Source organism: Pristiophorus japonicus, chromosome 27 (genome assembly GCF_044704955.1).
Source record: "Pristiophorus japonicus isolate sPriJap1 chromosome 27, sPriJap1.hap1, whole genome shotgun sequence".
NCBI classification, from domain to species: Eukaryota; Metazoa; Chordata; class Chondrichthyes; family Pristiophoridae; genus Pristiophorus; species Pristiophorus japonicus.
In genome coordinates, this window is record NC_092003.1 from 17,069,661 (window position 1) to 17,089,407 (window position 19,747).

General features: G+C 49.0%; 1 protein-coding gene across 2 annotated transcripts in view; it reads left to right on the top strand.

The window, feature by feature from the left end:
* The first annotated feature begins 3,961 nt into the window (after window positions 1-3,961).
* Window positions 3,962-19,747, top strand: part of LOC139239503 (membrane-anchored junction protein) — a 73,929-nt gene continuing 58,143 nt past the window's right edge. For both annotated transcript variants that reach the window (XM_070868296.1, XM_070868297.1), the window contains exons 1-4: window positions 3,962-4,265; window positions 9,880-9,925; window positions 13,599-13,674; window positions 15,719-15,844. In XM_070868296.1, coding sequence (XP_070724397.1) covers window positions 4,165-4,265; window positions 9,880-9,925; window positions 13,599-13,674; window positions 15,719-15,844 — 349 coding nt within the window. In that variant the 5' untranslated portion in view covers window positions 3,962-4,164. The remainder of the gene's footprint in view (window positions 4,266-9,879; window positions 9,926-13,598; window positions 13,675-15,718; window positions 15,845-19,747) is intronic.

The following is a 19,747-nucleotide window of genomic DNA, read 5'->3' on the forward strand; positions in this document are numbered from 1 at the left end:
GGAACTCCCTCCCTAAACCTCTCCGCCTCTCCCTCCTCCTTTTAAGACGCTCCTTAAAACCTACTTCTTGGACCAAGTTCTTGGTCATCTGCCCTGATACCTCCTTATGTGGCTCAGTGTCAAATTTTGTTTGATAACACTCCTGTGAAGCGCCTGGGGACGTTTCACTATGTTAATGGCACTGTATAATGGTTAATGCTTGTTATTGAACGCTTGTGGCTAATTTCTCCCCTCGCCCACCACAAAAAAGGCCAAAAAGTGACAAACCCATTGTTGAACAATACCAGACGTGCTAAGAGTGTCTGTGCACCTCAAGCTCCCACAAACACCAATGAGATAAATGGCCAGTGCAGCAGTTTTCCGTTGTCTGGATTGAGAGATGAAAGCTGAACTAGACACCAGGAGGACTCTCATGCAAAACTTCACTTTTTGCAATACGCACCTATTTATTTCAACAACAACAACAACTCGTTTTTATATAGCGCCTTTAACGTTGTGAAAAAGCAGAGAAGTCCTGCTACAACTGTACAGGGTATTCGTGAGACCACACCTAGAATACTGCGTACAGCTTTGGTCTCCTTATTTCAGGAAGGATATACTTGCATTGGAGGCTGTTCAGAGAAGGTTCACTCGGTTGATTCTGGGGATGAGGGGGTTGACTTATAAGGAAAGGTTGAGTAGGTTGTGCCTCTACTCATTGGAGTTCGGAAGAATGAGAGGTGATCTTATCGAAATCTATAAGATAATGAGGGGGCTCGACAAGGTGGATGCCGAGAGGATATTTCCACTCGTGGGAGAAACTAAAACTAGGGACATATGGGCCCAATTTTGGAAATGATTTGCTCCAATTTTTTTGGAGTAAGTTGGTTTTTCTGGCGCAAGTTAAAAAATGTCATTTTCCCCAATAAACTTGCTCCAGAGTAACTCAGTTAGGTATGATTTTCTTTGGTTGTGTTTTTTTTTTCAAAAGGGGGTGTTCCCAGCCACTTACGCCAGTTTTGGCCATTTATGCCACTTTGGCCAGCTAAAACTTACTCCAAATCCACTTAGGTCAGCGTATGTGGCCAGCTTTGAAAAATATTGCGGGCAGTTAAGAATTTGGTGCAACGAGACCTGGGTGTCATGGTGCATCAGTCATTGAAAGTTAGCATGCAGGTACAGCAGCCGGTGAAGAAAGCAAATGGTATGTTGGCCTTCATAGCAAGGGCATTTGAGTATAGGAGCAGGGAGGTCTTACTGTCGTTGTACAGGGCCTTGGTGAGGCCTCACCTTGAATATCGTGTTCAGTTTTGGTCTCCTAATCTGAAGAAGGACATTTTTACTATTGAGGGAATACAGCGAAGGTTCACTCGACTGATTCCCGGGCAGGACTGACATATGGGGAGAGACTGGATCGACTGGGCCGTTATTCATTGGAGTTTAGAAGAATGAGAGGGGATCTGATAGAAAATTCTGACGGGACTGGACAGGTTAGATGCGGGAAGAATGTTCCCGATGTTGAGGAAGTCCAGAACCAGGGGACATAGTCTAAGGATAAGGGGTAAGCCATTTAGGATCGAGATGAGGAGAAACTTCTTTATTCAGAGAGTGGTTAACCTGTGGAATTCCCTACCGTAGAGAGTTGTTGATGTCAATTCACTAAATATATTCAAAAAGGAATTAGATGTAGTCCTTACTACTAGGGGGATCAAGGGGTATGGCGAGAACGCAGGAATGGGGTACTGAAGGAATGATCAGCCATGATCTTATTGAATGGTGGTGCAGGCTCGAAGAGCCGAATGGCCTACTCCTGCACCTATTTTCTATGTTTCTATGTTAGTACATTTAAAGCACCAAGACTTACAAAGCACAAAAATAAGCATTCAATGACAAATAAAAAGTACAAGGAAGCTGAGAGGACCTGCACCAAGGCTTACAAAGCACGAAACAAACCACAAAAAGTAATAAGCAATCAATCAATAACAAATAAAAAACAGAAGTCCTACCTTTATGCCAGAAACAAGTTTTTTTTAAGTTACCCCCGCCCCCCCCCACCCCCCGCATCAAAACACTCCTCCTCCCCCCGCCCCCGCCAGTCAAAACTCTCCTCCCTTAACAAAGCACAATCATCAATAAATAAAAACTAAAACTCAAGTCCTACCTCGGCCCAGGAAGTCAGCGGGCCGGTGCGGGAGGCCACTCGGTCGGGGATAGGGGCTGCGAGCATCGGGCCCTGCTCGCAGCCCACTGGACATGCTGGGAGGGTGAGGAGCATGCGCGCAGACTCCACTGCGCATGCTCGCAGCTGCCGACAGTGTTTTCTGCGCTGGGCTGTTGCTCCGCGCCGCCCCCCCTCCCAGCGCACTATGTACACCGCGCCAGGACACGGGGGACTCGGCAGAGCGGGCAGGATGAGGCCATTTTTTTCGACGCCGTTTCCAGCGGGCAAAGTCACCAAATTTAGGGTAAGTGCGCCGAAAAAAGGGGTTGGGGAAAATTGGGCCCATGGTCTTAGAATAAGGGGCCGCCCATTTAAAACTGAGATGAGGTGGGATTTCTTCTCTCAGAGGGTTGTAAATCAGTGGAATTCTCTGCCCCAGAGAGCTGTGGAGGCTGGGTCATTGAATATATTTAAGGCGGAGATAGACAGATTTTTGAGCGATAAGGGGGTTGAGGGTTATGGGGAGTGGGCGGGGAAATGGAGCTGAGTCCATGATCAGATCAGCCAGAATCTTATTGAATGGCGGAGCAGGCTCGAGGGGCCGAATGGCCGGCTCCTGCTCCTATTTCTTTTGTTCTTAAATGTCCCAAGGTGCTTCACAAGAGTACTATGAGATAGAAAATTTGACACTTTAATTTAATTTTATAAAATAGAGTGACTTTAATAGCACTGGTGGTATTGGCTCAGGTGGTAGCACACTTGCCTCTGAGTCAAAAGGTTGTGGGTTCAAGTCAAACTCCAGAGATTTGAGCACAAAAATTCAGGCTGACACTCTAGTGCAGTACTGAGGGAGTGCCGCACTGTCGGAGGGACAGTACTGAGGGAGAGCCGCACTGTCGGAGGGACAGTACTGAGGGAGCACCGCACTGTCGGAGGGGCAGTACTGAGGGAGCGGCGCACTGTCGGAGGGACAGTACTGAGGGAGCGCTGCACTGTCGGAGGGACAGTACTGAGGGAGAGCCGCACTGTCGGAGGGACAGTACTGAGGGAGCACCGCACTGTCGGAGGGGCAGTACTGAGGGAGCGGCGCACTGTGGGAGGGGCAGTACTGAGGGAGCGGCGCACTGTCGGAGGGACAGTACTGAAGGAGAGCCGCACTGTCGGAGGGGCAGTACTGAGGGAGCACCGCACTGTCGGAGCGGCAGTACTGAGGGAGCGCCGCACTGTCGGAGGGGCAGTACTGAGGGAGTGCCGCACTGTCGGAGGGGCAGTACTGAGGGAGCACCGCACTGTCAGAGGGGCAGTACTGAGGGAACGCCGCACTGTCGGAGCGGCAGTACTGAGGGAGCACCGCACTGTCGGAGCGGCAGTACTGAGGGAGAGCCGCACTGTCGGAGGGGCGGTACTGAGGGAGCACCGCACTGTCGGAGGGGCGGTACTGAGGGAGCGCCGCACTGTCGGAGGGGCAGTACTGAGGGAGCGCCGCACTGTCGGAGGGGCAGTACTGAGGGAGCGCCGCACTGTCGGAGGGGCAGTACTGAGGGAGTGCCGCACTGTCGGAGGGGCAGTACTGAGGGAGCGCCGCACTGTCGGAGGGGCAGTACTGAGGGAGCGCCGCACTGTCGGAGGGGCAGTACTGAGGGAGAACCGCACTGTCGGAGGGGCAGTACTGAGGGAGCACCGCACTGTCGGAGGGGCAGTACTGAGGGAGAGCCGCACTGTCGGAGGGGCAGTACTGAGGAGAGCAGTGCCAGTCTGGGAATGGGCGGGGCGCTTGGATGAGCACGCGGGGGCGGGTGCAGCCAATCAGGGGGCGAGTTTGGCGGGTGAAGGCGGCGGGGTCAGGCGGGGCTCGAGCCGAGGCGTCAACCGCCAGAAAAAGGCGGCAAAATATAAATGGCGGCCGCGCGCTGAGCTCCCCGACAGATAAAGCACGCTCGAGCTGCGGGGAGCGCCGACGTTGAGGTCACTGAGTGTCCGGCCGGCCTGTGGGCCGAGGCCGAGCCCGCTGCCGCCGCCCCCCGATGCCGCTGAAGGCCTTCACCCTCCCGCTGCCCGAGACCCGCTTTGTCCACGCCGGGAGGTCGGTCTACAAACTGAAATTGCGCTACAGCGAGCACATCAGGTGGGTGGGTGTGTGCGTGGCCCGGCTCTTCGTCCGTGCGAGGGGGCCCCGAGCTCTTCGGCCAGGTGAGTTACCCCGGACTGTTGGGCCAGGTGAGTTGCCCCCTGCCCCCCCCACCCCGGCTTTTCTGCCAGGTGAGTGGGCCCCGGCTATTCATCCATGTGAGTTGCCCCCTGACTATTTGTACAGGTGAGTTGCCCTTCGGCTATTCATCCAGGTGAGGGGCCCTGCGGCTGTTCGGCCAGGGGAGTTGCCCTGCGGCTATTCGGCCAGGCGAGCTGCCCTGCGGCTATTCGGCCAGGTGAGGTGTCCTTGCTATTCGGCCAGGTGAGTTGACCCCAGCTCTTCGGCTAGGTAAGACCTCCAAACCCACCCCCCCCCCGCCCCTGCTATTCGTCCAGGTGAGTTGCCCTGGGCCATTCGTCCAGGTGAATTTCCCCCGGCTACTTATCCAGCTGAGTTGCCCCCTGACTATTTGTACAGGTGAGTTGTCCTTCGGCTATTCAGCCAGGTGAGGGGCCCTGCGGCTGTTCGGCCAGGGGAGTTGCCCTGCGGCTATTCGGCCAGGGGAGTTGCCCTGCGGCTATTCGGCCAGGCGAGTTGCCCTGCGGCTATTCGGCCAGGTGAAGTGTTCCTGGCTATTCGGCCAGTTGAGTTGGCCCCAGCTCTTCGGCTAGGTAAGACCCCCAAACCCACACCCCGGCCCCCGCTATTCGTCCAGGTGAGTTGCCCTGGGCCATTCGTCCAGGTGAATTTCCCCCGGCTATTTATCCAGCTGAGTTGCCCCGGCTATTTGGCCAGTATTGCCCCCCCCCCCAGCTATTCGTCCATGTAAGTTACCCCGGCTAGTCGGCCAGGTGAGTTTACCCCTGGGTATTTGGTCAGTGAAGCCCCCTCCCCCCCCAGCTCGGATAATCAAACTACTTGCTTCCTGTCACACCTCTCACCACCTCAGGACGTCCCAAAGCCAATGAAGGACTTTCTTTGTAGTCACTGATGTAATTAGTGACGATAACACGGCACACAATTTGCGCACTGCAAGATCCCACAAACAATCAGTGATCAAAATGACCCAGATAATGAGGGAGTTCGCCCCGGGCCACTATTTATCCCTCAACCAACATCACTTGAAAAAAAATAAACCCCCCCCTCCCAGATTAGCTGGTTGTTTATCACTTTGATGTTTGTGAGATCTTGCCTGCCTCCTTTCCTACATCGCAGCAAGTACTTCGTTGGCTGTAAGGAGCTTTGGGATGTCCTGAGGACCCAAAAGGCGCTGTATGAATGCCAGTCTTTCTTTATATCTCCCAATTATTTCTGATGGAGACTTGCCTAGAATGGGGATCCGGTATACGGAGCTAGCATGACGTTTACACAGAAACACTGGACTGCTGTGCTCCCCTGTAAAACAACAGTGACTACACTCCAAAAATAGTACTTCGTTGGCTGTAAAGCGCTTTGAGATGTCCTGAGGTCGTGGAAGCCGCTACAGGTTGAACCTCTGTGGACCATCACCCTTGGGAGCTGACCGGTGCCGAACCAGAGAATTTTCCGAACCACGGGAGGTCAGTATATATGTACCGATACACCCTACATAAGCATATGCCTAGCCTAGGTTTACCAGTACCTGTAGCGTGCTGCTCACCGCTCTCCTGGGCTAACTTTAGAAACGTAGCGCAAAAGGAGACCATTTCGGCCCATCGTATCCGCGCGGCCGACAAAGAGCCGCACGGCCCTCGGTCAGCAGCCCTGAAGGTTACATATAAACCTAGGAACAATGAACAATGGCGGAAAGGTAAAGAGCACCCAGCCCAACCAGTCCTTCCCACACAACTGCGACACCCCTTGCACCGAAACAGTCTGCACTCCACCGCAACTGGAGCCATGTGATCTCCTGGGAGAGGCAAAAAACCCAGGCCAATTGGGGGAAAAAGATCTGGGAAAATTCCTTTCCGAATTCTTTCATTTGTCTGCTTGTGTTTTGCTCTGTGGGCACTTTTTATAAAAGTGACTGCTGATAATAGCAGAGAAACTGTCTGTTAATGAGGCCCGCTGTCTCCAGACATAAAATGGCTTGATCGCTGAACCACCTTGGGATGGAGTTTGCCCATCTACAGGCATGGGAGAAGATGGCCGAAAGCGGCAGTTCCCCAAACTAATGCCGGACCAGAGAGTGCCGGACCAGGGAGGTTCAACCTGTACTTATTTCTTCTTGAGGATAATGGGGGATTGGCAAACTCATTCCTAAATAGAAAGCTTACGGGATTCTGGGCTTCATGAATAGAAGCATAGAGTACAAAAGCGTGGAAATTATGATGAACCTGTATAAAACACTGGCTCGGCCCCAAATGGAGTACTGTGTCCAATTCTGGGCACCGCACTTTAGGAAGGATGTGAAAGCCTTCGAAAGGGTGCAGAAAGGATTTACGAGAATGATTCCAGGGATAAGGGACGTCAGTTACATGGATAGACTGGAGAAGCTGGGGTTGTTCTCCTTAGGAATGATAGAGGTGTTCAAAATCATGAGGGGTCTAGATAGAGATAGAGGGAAACTGTTCCCATTGGCAGAAGGGTGGAGAACCAGAGGCCACAGAGTTAAAGTGATTGGCAAAAGAAATAAAAGTAACGTAAGAAAAAACTATTTTATGCAGCGAGTCGTTAGGATCTGTAATTCATTGCCCGAAAGGGTGGTGGAGACAGATTCAATCACTGCTTTCAAAAGGGAATTGGATAAGTACCTGAAAGAAAAAGATTTGCAAGGCTACGGGGAAAGAGCGGGGGAGTGGGACTAGTTGAAGTGCTCTTGCAGAGGGCCGGCATGGGCTCGACGTGCTGAACTACCCCTGCTATGATTTTTCTATGAACAGCCGCCAATAAAAATTGTTGCATTTTTTCCCCATGGATGGACAGTGGCATCCAGCTGGTGAATAAGTCAAATCCACAGGAAAAGATAACTTATACTTAATTCTTGGATTTGTCTATTCAAGCACAGGCACGCCTTGCACCCGGGAGAGTGGAACAGAGAGACTGGTTCATTGTCTGGGTAGTGGAGCAGGGACAGAGGATTGAGAGGCTGTGAGAGACAAATGTCTATCCATGGCTGTCTGAAGAAGCTGATGTCTGAGGTGGGAAGCGTCACTGGTGGCTGGGAAGGAACCAGCTAATATTGTATGAACTGAAACGTAACATAAGAAATAGGAGCAGGAGTCGGCCATACGGCCCCTCGAGTCTGCTCCGCCATTCAATGAGATTATGGCTGATCTTCAACATCAGCTCTACTTTCCCGCCCAATGATTCCCTTCGTGTCCAAAAATCTATCGATCTCAGCCAAAGCTCTTTGGGGCAGCGAATTCCAAAGATTCAACCCTCTGAGTGAAGAAATTTCTCATCTCAGTCCTAAATGGCCGACCTCTTATTCTGAGACTGTGACCCCCTGGTTCTTGACCCTCCAGCCAGAGGAAACAGCCTTTTGGCATCTACCCTGTCAATCCCCCTCATGAATCTTATAACAGCAACTTTGCCTTTTTACAGTACACAGACAGACATCTTGGAGTGTTTTACAACAAGGAGCAAACGGATATGATGGTGAAGAAAATGGAGAGAATAGTATGGAGAATTAAACATATGGTTGAACAGAAGGGTTTCGAGACAACTGGCAGGAGACAGGCTTGGTGGCCGATCTTTACCTGTTATGCTTCATCTGAACTCGTCAATCAACCTTTTCACTACAGCTTACTTCCTGTGCCCATTTTTATCCACTTCAATGGAGTTCTCTGCTTATTGTTAGGGATAGGGTTTATCCTTTTCTTTACCCAACATAAAACTCTGTCTCGTGTAAAAGGCAAACTGCTCCACAAAAATTGATGTTTTAAAAAGAAAAGCTTGAAAGAATAGCTGAAATTGCACACAAATGGGAGCTTTCACATTCTATCAAATGCCCTCAATTACAAATGTGTTGTAGAAACATAGAAAATAGGTGCAGGAGTAGGCCATTCGGCTCTTCGAGCCTGCACCGCCATTCAATGAGTTCATGGCTGAACATGCAACTTCAGTACCCCATTCCTGCTTTCTCGCCATACCCCTTGATCCCCCTAGTAGTAAGGACTACATCTAACTCCTTTTTGAATATATTTAGTGAATTGGCCTCAATAACTTCCTGTGGTAGAGAATTCCACAGGTTCACCACTCTCTGGGTGAAGAAGTTTCTCCTCATCTCGGTCCTAAATGGCTTACCCTTTACCCTTAGACTGTGACCCTTGGTTCTGGACTTCCCCAACATTGGGAACATTCTTCCTGCATCTAACTTGTCTAAACCCGTCAGAATTTTAAATGTTTCTATGAGATCCCCTCTCATTCTTCTGAACTCCAGTGAATACAAGCCCAGTTGATCCAGTCTTTCTTGATATGTCAGCCCCGCCATCCCGGGAATCAGTCTGGTGAATCTTCGCTGCACTCCCTCAATAGCAAGAATGTCCTTCCTCAAGTTAGGAGACCAAAACTGTACACAATACTCCAGGTGTGGCCTCACCAAGGCCCTGTACAACTGTAGTAACACCTCCCTGCCCCTGTACTCAAATCCCCTCGCTACGAAGGCCAACATGCCATTTGCTTTCTTAACCGCCTGCTGTACCTGCATGCCAACTGTATAGATTGTATCGATAGAATTACTGACTTTACACGTGGCAAGGCATGGGGGAATGTGGAAGCACATAGTTAAGTCTGATGAATGACTTTCCTTATCCCATTGGCAATTCTACACCTAAGGCTGGATTCTCGGTTGCCTGACGCCTCAGTTAGCGGCCAGCGGGGGCGTTAATGGGAGGGTCAGAGGTTACCGACCGGGAGCGCAGTGTTGAGCACCCCGACCGAAAATTCATTCGAGGCTTACCGGGAGCACAAACCCTTAGCGCCTGGCTGCTGACGATCGCTCTGATCCTGACGTCAGTCCTGGTGCAAAGCCCACGCTTGCCCCCCCGGACGGTAAATTCGGTGCATGTGCCTCATTGAGCGACCGCCAATAACAACATCTGGAGAACCATTGGGTACAGGCTTGCAGAATTGTGGCTACTTAGGGGATGAGGAATCGCTTCCCTGGGAGGTCGCAGTCAGTGCAACGTTTACACACAGCACGGTGCGTGAGTCTCCGAGTGTGCAGCGGCAGACAGACATAACAGCACGGGGGGGAAACAAGTGATGTTGAAAACTTTAATGGGTGCATAACTATGCCGCGCCTTTAAGACTCGACTGTTGCCGGGGTCTGATTCGGAGTTCGGTGCAGGCGTAATGGGTCCGTCAAATGTACCGCCCAAACTTTTGTTATGGCACCCTCCCCAGCTGTAGTGAGCAACAGCTGATTTAGCACTCCTGTCAGCTCTTCAACCGATTCTGACGAATTTCTGGGCGGAGGGCGCAAACTTTTTCAAGGCGCTAAAAGTACCGCTCCACCTGGGTTACCGTCCCAAATGAGGCGCGACAGAATTTCTCCCCCCACCCCCCCCCCCAACCCTCCGCAATCTTTCAAATAATGTAGAGAACTCGTTGTTAGGACTGTCATGTTTTCCCCACTATCACTGAGTGCCATTCAACCTTTCTTTCCATTGTTATTTTTTTACAGGGAAGACTTGGGAATCGACAGGGAGCAAGTTAGGCAAGAACTTGAGGTAGGATTCCATGTTCAAGTGTTTCGGAATAGAGGTACTTGAAAATTAGAGCCACTTTTGAAATACGTAGAGTGTCAGAATTAAATGGGAAAGCATGAGCGGTCACACCGTTGTTTATGTGCAGTCCAAAGATCTTGAGCCAGAAATTCCATGTGTTCTAGGGACGGAGTTCGGGTGCAGAGTCGGAAGAGGCACCAGAATTTGGGGCAGTATCCGAATTCGCTGGGTTTGTGCCGCACCGATCAATCCAGTCAGCAGCAATTTCTGACCGTGAGCAGGACAGGTGCTCCTTGCATGTTCAGACAGCAATCTGGGGGCATCCCCAGGCTTTCCCCAGCAATGCAGCCACCTCGCCTCCGATTGGCCCAGTGGCACCTACGCCTGCAGAGAGCAGGCGTAGGCAGCCAAGCGTGGGCCCCACAATGAAAGATACAAGGTGTTATGTATGCAATACTTTGTAACCAGCATTCTACCGCCACCAGGCGGGCGCACCTGTTGGAGTCCCAAGGGATCCTAGCATCCCTTGGGAGCACTGTATATAAGCAGGCCTCCCATGCTGTGCCAGCACACTGGAGTCAGAATAAAGAGACTAAGGTCACACTTACTCAAGTCTACAGTACTCAGTCACATTGCTTTATTTGAGACATAACACAAGGAAAGATAAAAATTCGAATACAAGAGCAGGGAGGTTATGCTTGAACTGTATAAAACACTGGTTAGGCCATAGCTGGAGTACTGCGTGCAGTTCTGGTCACCACATTACAGGAAAGATGTGATTGCACTGGAGAGAGTACAGAGGAGATTTACGAGGATGTTGCCGGTACTGGAGAATTTTAGCGATGAGGAACGATTGGGTAGGCTGGGGTTGTTTTCTTTGAAACAGAGGAGGCTGAGGGGAGACCTGATTGCGGTGTATAAAATTATGAGGGGCCTGGATAGAGTGGATAGGACGGACCTGTTTCCCTTGGCAGAGGGGTCAATAACTCGGGGGGGGGGGGGGCATAAATTTAAAGTAATTGGTGGGAGGTTTAGAGGAGATTTGAAGGGAAATGTCTTCACCCTGATGTAGTCTGGAACTCACTGCCTGAAAGGGTGGTAGAGGCAGAAACCTCATTACATTTAAAAAATACTTGGATGTGCATGTGAAGTGCCATAACCGACAGGGCTACAGACCGACAGCTGGAAAGTTGGATTAGGCTGGATAACTCTTTGTCAGCCGGCGTGGACACGATGGGCCGAAATGGCCTCCTTCCATGCTGTCAATTTCTATGATTCTCTGAAAGAACCAAAGGGTCAAGGCCAGGTAGCGCGGGAGCAAAATAAAATGACAAAAAGAGACCTCCTTTCTTAGACTCGACTGAGCCTGTTGAACTCCCCCTCAGAGGGGCAGGGGGCATGCTGTGGATAACACTGGGTGGTGCACCTACTGCAGAAGAGGGCGCCTGCCCCCAATACGCTAATGATCATGTCCCTGGGTCTGGGACAGCATTATGGAGAAGCTGCTGTAATGGATGTAAGTACAACCACTCCACACTTTCAGCGGCTCACTGACACGCCAAGAATGTCTACCCTCTTATTTATAAAACTGGCAAATGGCAATAACTTTCCAAGAGTATAGTTCACCGTGTTATGAAGAAAGCCGAGTGTATTGGCCTTCTCCGTTAAAACATTTGGCTGCTGTTTTACTTAATGTGTCCATTCTCAGATATCTGTACTATGCAATACGTAGCTGGTCGACTCAAGTTATACTGCTTGGCTGCACGCTGTTTGCACTCGTCTCTGGGCCTTGGGCAACATGTTTTGTGAGAACATCCCGTAGTTTAAAAATGCCCACATTGCCCAATGGACTGGAGTCGCACTACATCTGATGCAAAGCCCAAGCATTGTGAGCGCGGCTGTAGAATCCAACCCCAACTATTTAAAATTTACATTAACGACTTGGAAGAAGGGACTGAGTGTAACGTAGCCAAGTTTGCTGACGATACAAAGATGGGAGGAAAAGCAATGTGCGAGGTGGACACAAAAAATCTGCAAAAGGACATAGACAGGCTAAGTGAGTGGGAAAGAATTTGGCAGATGGAGTATAATGTTGGAAAGTGTGAGGTCATGCACTTTGGCAGAAAAAAATCAAAGAGCAAGTTATTATTTAAATGGAGAAAGATTGCAAAGTGCCTCAGTACAGCGGGACCTGGGGGTACTTGTGCATGAAACACAAAAGGATAGTATGCAGGTACAACAAGTGATCAGGAAGGCCAATGGAATCTTGGCCTTTATTGCAAAGGGGATGGAGTATAAAAGCAGGGAAGTCTTGCTACAGTTATACAGGGTATTGGTGAGGCCACACCTGGAATACTGCGTACAGTTTTGGTTTTCATATTTACGAAAGGATATACTTGCTTTGGAGGCAGTTCAGAGAAGGTTCACTCGGTTGATTCCGGGGATGAGGGGGTTGACTTATGAGGAAAGGTTGAATAGGTTGGGCCTCTACTCATTGGAATTCAGAAGAATGAGAAGTGATCTTATTGAAACGTATAAGATTATGAGGGGGCTTGACAAGGTGGATGCAGAGAGGATGTTTCCACTGATGGGGGAGACTAGAACTAGGGGGCATGATCTTATAATAAGGGGCCACCCATTTAAAACTGAGATGAGGAGAAATTTTCTCTTTCAGAGGGTTGTAAATCTGTGGAATTCGCTGCCTCAGAGAGCTGTGGAAGCTGGGACATTGAATAAATTTAAGACAGAAATAGACAGTTTCTTAACCGATAAGGGAATAAGGGGTTATGGGGAGCGGGCAGGGAAGTGGAGCTGAGTCCATGATCGGATCAGCCATGATCGCATTGAATGGGAGCAGGCTCGAGGGGTCGTATGGCCTACTCCTGCTCCTATTTCTTATGTTCTTATCTTTAGCATTGCTGCAGAATTCATTGTTTCGCGTTGCCGTTGAAGTGGCAGCTTGAATCTGAAGTTGGTGCGTGTCCGACTCGAGAGGAAGAAGTGAGAGAAAATAAAGACTTGCATTTATACTTGCATACTTATAAGTTCGGTCCACTGGGCCACCAGAGATCGTTGCCTCCGTGGCCTGGCACCCAAGAGAGGATGCGCGGCTGTCTGTTGGTGGCCCGGCCGAACCCGGGGGCATAATTGTCGGGTCGACCTGGCAGTCGGCCGACAAATGAAATGACATGGCGGCCGAGGCAGCGCGCCCTCCCCTTTAAGGAAAGCCGCATCACCAAGCCACAGAGAGTGTACCGACACAATAAGCTGTCGGGGGCACCGACCGGTGGCGGGTCCGTTCCCGCGGGGTAATACCAGGAAAGGGGCCATTTTCCGAGGGGGTCGGGACAACGGGCAGAGCGATCCCGGGGACCGCTCCAAAACTCGCGACGGGCAATTTACAAAATGGCCGCCCCTCCGTGGTGACTTGGCGGCCATTCCGTGGCCGCTGCCTTAGGGCAGCCAGAGGCCTTATCGGGAGTGGCAATTTCAGCTCAACTAGCTCTTTGTTAAAATGTTGTTGAAATTACCTGCATAATCTGTACTTGTCAAGAAAACTGATCCTAATTACAAAGTTACAGTATATGTAAGAAGAAATCCATAGGTGCCCTGAGTTGAGAAGCTACCACACAGAGACCTGATGTAGTGGTGCTCAGTTCATCTTGGTTTTTTGCAGGATGCCATTCGGGCCGTGCTTGGGAATCTGGACAGTCTACAGCCATTTACCACGGAGCACTTCACCATCTTCCCCTGTATCCTTTGCAGCTTGTTGAAGGAGTGCTGGGTCGAATTAAGTGATATTGGAAGAGACGTTACTAAGGTTTAACACAGAGTAATGGTCTGTGCAGCTGTCACTATGTAAGTTATATAAAATGCAAGTACAATTGTAGGGGTAGACTTTTCAAGTTAGAACCGCTTTACACAGCAGGAATGCGTATCAGGAATTCAAAGGCAACCCAGCATTGCGAAGTGTGAAATGGGAAATATACTTCTGGTGAGAGACTTGAAAACTACGGATGTATTTGCTGGAGCAGAGTGTGTTAAGAGGGGATTTATTCAGACTTTTCCAAGTTTTGAGGGAGTGAAGAGTGAAAGATTATCTCCACTAGTTGGCGAATTGGTAACGAAGGCATGTACATTTAGGATTAGTACTTGAAGCAGAAAGGAGCAGGTTAGAAGAAACCTTCCGTGGAAATATCGGGATTTGGAACGTTTTCTCGCACGTGGGTATTGAAGCTGAGCCAGCCACCACATTTTAAAGGGGAATTAGATAAACCCTTGAGGATCAATATGAAAGATGTGGGGAGAGAGCAGAGAAAGGGAATTGAGGAGCTATTATCACCAGAGGGTCTGGTGCAAATGGACCCCTTCAGTGATTCTCTGATTATATAGAACCAAAACATTACATTGCAGGAGGCCATTTGACCCATCATGCCTGTGCCATCTCTCTGAAAGAGCGCTCCGCATAATTGCATTTCACCGCCCTTTCCCCATATCTGTTTCATTTTTTTCTTTTACAAACATTTATCCACTACCTTTTTAAAAGCTATTAATCGATTCTGCTTTTGCCACTCTACGCTTTAAGAATCCTCTGTGTAAAAAGAAACCTCCTACCCTCTACCTTTGCTCTTTTCATAATGAGGTTAAGTTTATACCCGTTCGTTACAGTTCACTAACCAGTGGAACAAGTTTCCCACCAATTTACCACCTCTATCTCTTAATAGCCTTCTGTTCCAGTATCCCCAGCTTCTAACCTCTCTGTGTTTGATAATGTGACTCCTTTTAATACCGCCTCCTTTTGAACTATTCTTTATTATGTTCCTGTTTTTTTCTTTTCTCTACAACCCTCTTGCTTCCTCTTCTGGCTTTTCCCCATCCACCTGATATCCTTCCTCAACCATGAATAGATTATCTGGTCCTTTATTTCATTGTTGCCAGTGGGACCTTGATGTGTGCAAATTAGCTGCCATATTTCCCTCCATTACAACAGTAACTGCACTTCAAAAGTGACTCATTGGTTGTGAAGCACCGTGGAGCATCCCGAGGATATGAAAGGTGAACATAAGAAATAGGAGCAGGAGTCGGCCATTTGGCCCCTCGAGCCTGCTCTGCCATTCAATAAGATCATGGCTGATCTGATCATGGACTCAGCTCCACTTTCCCGCCCACTCACCATAACCCCTTATCCCCTTATAGTTTAAGAAACTGTCCATTTCTGTCTTAAATTTAATCAATGTCCCAGCTTCCACAGCTCTCTGAGGTAGCGAATTCCACAGATTTACAACCCTCTGAGAGAAGAAATTTCTCCTCATCTCAGTTTTAAATGGGCGGCCCCTTATTCTAAGCTCCCTAGTTCTAGTCTCCCCCATCAGTGGAAACATCCTCTCTGCATCCACCTTGTGAAGCCTCCCCCTCATAATCTTATACGTTTAGATACGATCACCTCTCATTCTTCTGAACTCCAATGCATACAGGCCCAACCTGCTCAACCTTTCCTCATAAGTCAACCCCTTCATCTCCAGAATCAACCTTGTGAACCTTTTCTGAACTGCCTCCAGTGCAAGTATATCCCTCCTTAAATAAGGAGACCAAAACTGTGCAGGTGTGGTCTCACCAATACCCTGCACAATTGTAGCAGGACTACCCTGCTATATAAATGCAAGTTCTTTTTTAGATGTCTGCTGTGTGATTAATTGATCTGGTTTATGTCCTTTATGTATTTTTGGTGTAATGGGATGAGGGGGGACTGTAGACAACACATTCTCCTTTGCCGCTTGAACTTTAACAGTGCCCAAGATAAAAACGAATGGGAAAGATTATCAGAGCTGCGATTTAAACAAGGAGACAAAGTCCTCATTTCTTACCCATATGTATGTACCTTGTACATTGAACTAAGATCAGGTGAACAGAATTCATATGCAGGTAAATGCATTTCTTCCAAATATAGATTTACAAGTGTATGACACAAGGATAAAACAATACTATATGAGAGCTTCCTTTTTTAAAAATTGTTTTTAACCCCATCCCATTTATTTGCTTTTTATTCCGCTCCCTCCATCACGTATCAAGCATCATGCTCTATCCAAAATGGCCGCTTGGTAGCCTGGGGCCAGGCCTCGCCCAATGCCGCTCTATACGGGGAGCAAGGACATGCTGCGTTGACTCAGCCTAACTGTTGCATTCTGGTCTTGACTCGCCTGCTCCTGATTGGGTGGATCCCGAATTTGTTGTGTGAGGAGCTGTGTAACTGTTTGGGTGTCATGTGACTTAAAAGATCTTACAGAAAAGTAAGATGTTCAAAATGATGAAGGGTTTTGATAGAGTCGATGGAAAAAAACTGTTCCACTGGCAGGAGGGTTGGTAACCAGAGGACGCAGATTTAAGATCATTGGCAAAAGAACCAGAGGGGGCGGGGCGGGGCCGGGAACGGCATAAGAATGTTTTTACTCAGCGAGTTGCTGTGATCTGGAATGCGCTGCCTGAAAGGGCGGTGGAAGCAGATTCAGTAGTAACTTTCACAAGGGAATTGGGCTCTTGGGAAAGAGTGAGGAAGTGGGACTAATTGGACAGCTCTTTCAGAAAGCCAGCACAGGCACAATAGGCTGAATGTGCTGTATGATTCTAGGTCTTAATTGCATATTGAGGGAGTGCAGTGAAGGTTCACCAGACTGATTCCCAGGATGGCAGGACTGACATATGAAGAAAGACTGGATCGACTAGGCTTATATTCACTGGAATTTAGAAGAATGAGAGGGGATCTCATAGAAATATATAAAATTCTGACAGGATTAGACAGGTTAGATGCAGGAAAAATGTTCCCGCTGTTGAAGTCCAGAACCAGGGGCCACAGTTTAAGGATAAGGGGTAAGCTATTTAGGACCGAGATGAGGAGAAACTTCTTCACTCAGAGAATTGTGAACCTGTGGAATTCCCTGCCACAGAAAGTTGTTGAGGCCAGTTCGTTAGATATATTCAAAAGGGAGTTAGATGTGGCCCTTACGGCTAAAGGGATCAAGGGGTATGGAGAGAAAGCAGGAATGGGGTACTGAAGTTGCATGATCAGCCATGATCTTATTGAATGGTGGTGCAGGCTCGAATGGCCTACTCCTGCACCTACTTTCTATGATTCTATACTAGTCGATCTCTCTTGGCATTGCACATGGGTAACGGAGACGCAGTACAGCTACAACATTGGCATCTCCTCGACAAAGTAGAAAATTGCCTAGGTATGCCCTGTCCACAAAAAGCAGCACAAATCCAATTACCGCCCCAATAGCCTACTCTCGATCATCAGCAAAGTGATGAAAGGGGTCGTCGACAGTGCTATCATGCGGCACTTACTCACCAATAACCTGATCAACGATGCTCAATTTGGGTTCTGCCAGGACCACTCCCTCCAGACCTCATTACAGCCTTGGTCCAAACATGGACAAAAGAGCTGAATTCCAAGGTGAGGTGAGAGTGACTGCCCTCGACATTTGAGTGTAGCATCAAGGTGCCTTATAAAATTGAAGTCAAATTTATATTGGAATCAGGGAAAACTCTCCCCTGGCTGGAGTCACACCTAGCACAAAGGAAGATGGTTGTGGTTGTTGGAGGTCAATCATCTCAGCCCCAGGATATCACTGCAGGAGTACCTTAGGACAATGTCCTAGGCCCAACCATTTTTAGCTGCTTCATCAATGACCTTCCCTCCATCATAAGGTCAGAAGTGAGAATGTTCACTGATGATTGCACAGTGTTCAGTTCTGTTCGCAACTCCTCGGATGCTGCGTGCAGGCAAAGACTGCTTCATGAAGACCTGGACGACATTCAGACTTGAGCTAATAAGTAGCAAGTAACATTCGCACCACACAAGTGCCAGGCAATGACCATTTCCAACATGAGAGAGTCTACCCATCTCCCTTTGCCATTCAACAACATTACCATTGTCTAAATCCCACCCACCATCAACATTCTGGTCACTTGTCCAGAAACTTAAGTGGACCAGCCACATAAACACTGTGGCTACATGAGCAGGTCAGGGGCTGGTATTCTGTGGCGAGTGTCTTACCTCCTGACTCCCCAAAGCCTCCCCAATATCTACAAGGCACAAGTCAGGAGTGTGATGGAATACTCTCCACTTGCCTGGATGAGTGCAGCTCCAACAACACTCGAGAAGCTCGACACCATCCAGGACAAAGCTACCCGCTTGATCGGCACGCTACCCACCACCTTCAACATTCACTCCCTCCACCACCGGCGCACCGTGGCTGCAGTGTGTACCATCTACAAGATGCACTGCAGCAACTTGCCAAGGCTTCTTCGGCAGCACCTCCCAAACCTGCGACCTCTACCACCTAGAAGGACAAGGGCAGCAGGCGCATGGGAACACCACCACCTCCACGTTCCCCTCCCAGTCACACACCATCCCGACTTGGAAATATATCACTGCTCCTTCATCGGTGGGTCTAAATCCTGGAAATCCCTAACAGCACTGTGGGAGCACCTTCACAACATGGACCGCAGCGGTTCAAGAAGACAGCTCACCACCATCTCAAGGGAAATTAGGGATGGACAATAAATGTTGGCCTTGCCAGCGATGCCCATATCCTGTGAATGAATTGGGGGAAAAAAGCCCCTCGAGCACGTTCCGCCATTCAATGAGATCACGGCTGATCTGTAACATCCATATTTCGTAATATGTTTGGTGAACAAAAATCTATCAACCTCAAATTTAAAATTAACAATTGACGTAGCATCAACGGTCATTTACGGAGGAGAGTTCCAAACTTCTACCACTCTTTGTGAGTAAAAATGTTTCCTCATTTCACTCCTGAAAGGCCTGGCTCTAACTGCTCGACAGATTGGATAGCATGGGTTTGTTTTCCTTGGAACAGAGGAGGCTGAGAGGAGACCTTATTGAGGTGTATAAAATAATGAGGGGCCTAGATATAGTGGATAGAAAGGGCCTATTTCCCTTAGCAGAGGGGTCAACAACCAGGGAGCAAAGATTTGAAGTAGTTGGTAGAAGGTTTAGAGGGGATTTGAGGGGAAATTTCTTCACCCAGAGGGTGGTGGGGGTCTGGAACTCACTGCCTGAAAGGGTGGTAGAGGCAGAAACCCTCACCACATTTAAAAAGTACTTGGATGTGCACTTGAAGTGCCGTAACCTCACTTTTATCCGCCAGTCTCAACTGTTACCAGCAACAGGAATACCTCATTTATCTCAATCTGAGTTACCTCGGTGCACTGAGTGTAACCCCCCAGGATTTTGATGCATAAACGCCACTGGTTGTCAGTTACGTAAATTTCAATTCCAACTTCCCTATCTTCTCTAAAGTTCTTCAACATATTGTCGCCTCACAGATTTGTGCCCATCTCTCCCGCAACTCCCTGTTTGAATCTCTCCAATCAGATTGCCACCCCTCCCAGAGCACCGAAACAGCCCTAACCAAAGTCACAATCGGCCTGCCGTGTAACTATGACCATGGTATATTACCTCTCCTTGACCCCTCTACAGCCTTTGACGTGGTTGGTCACACTGTCTTCCTCCAACGCCACTCCTGCATTGTCGGGCTGCGTGAGATTGCTCAGTTCCAATCTTGCCTATCCAATCATACCCAGAACATCTTTACAAACGGCTTCTCTTCCCATCCTCCCATCATCATCATAGGCAGTCCCTCAAAATTGAGGAAGACTTGCTTCCACTCCAAAAGTGAGTTCTCAGGTGACTGAACAGTCCAATACGAGAACCACAGTCCCTGTCACAGGTGGGACAGACAGTGGTTGAAGGAAAGGGAGGGTGGGACTGGTTTGCCGCACGCTCCTTCCGCTGCCTGCGCT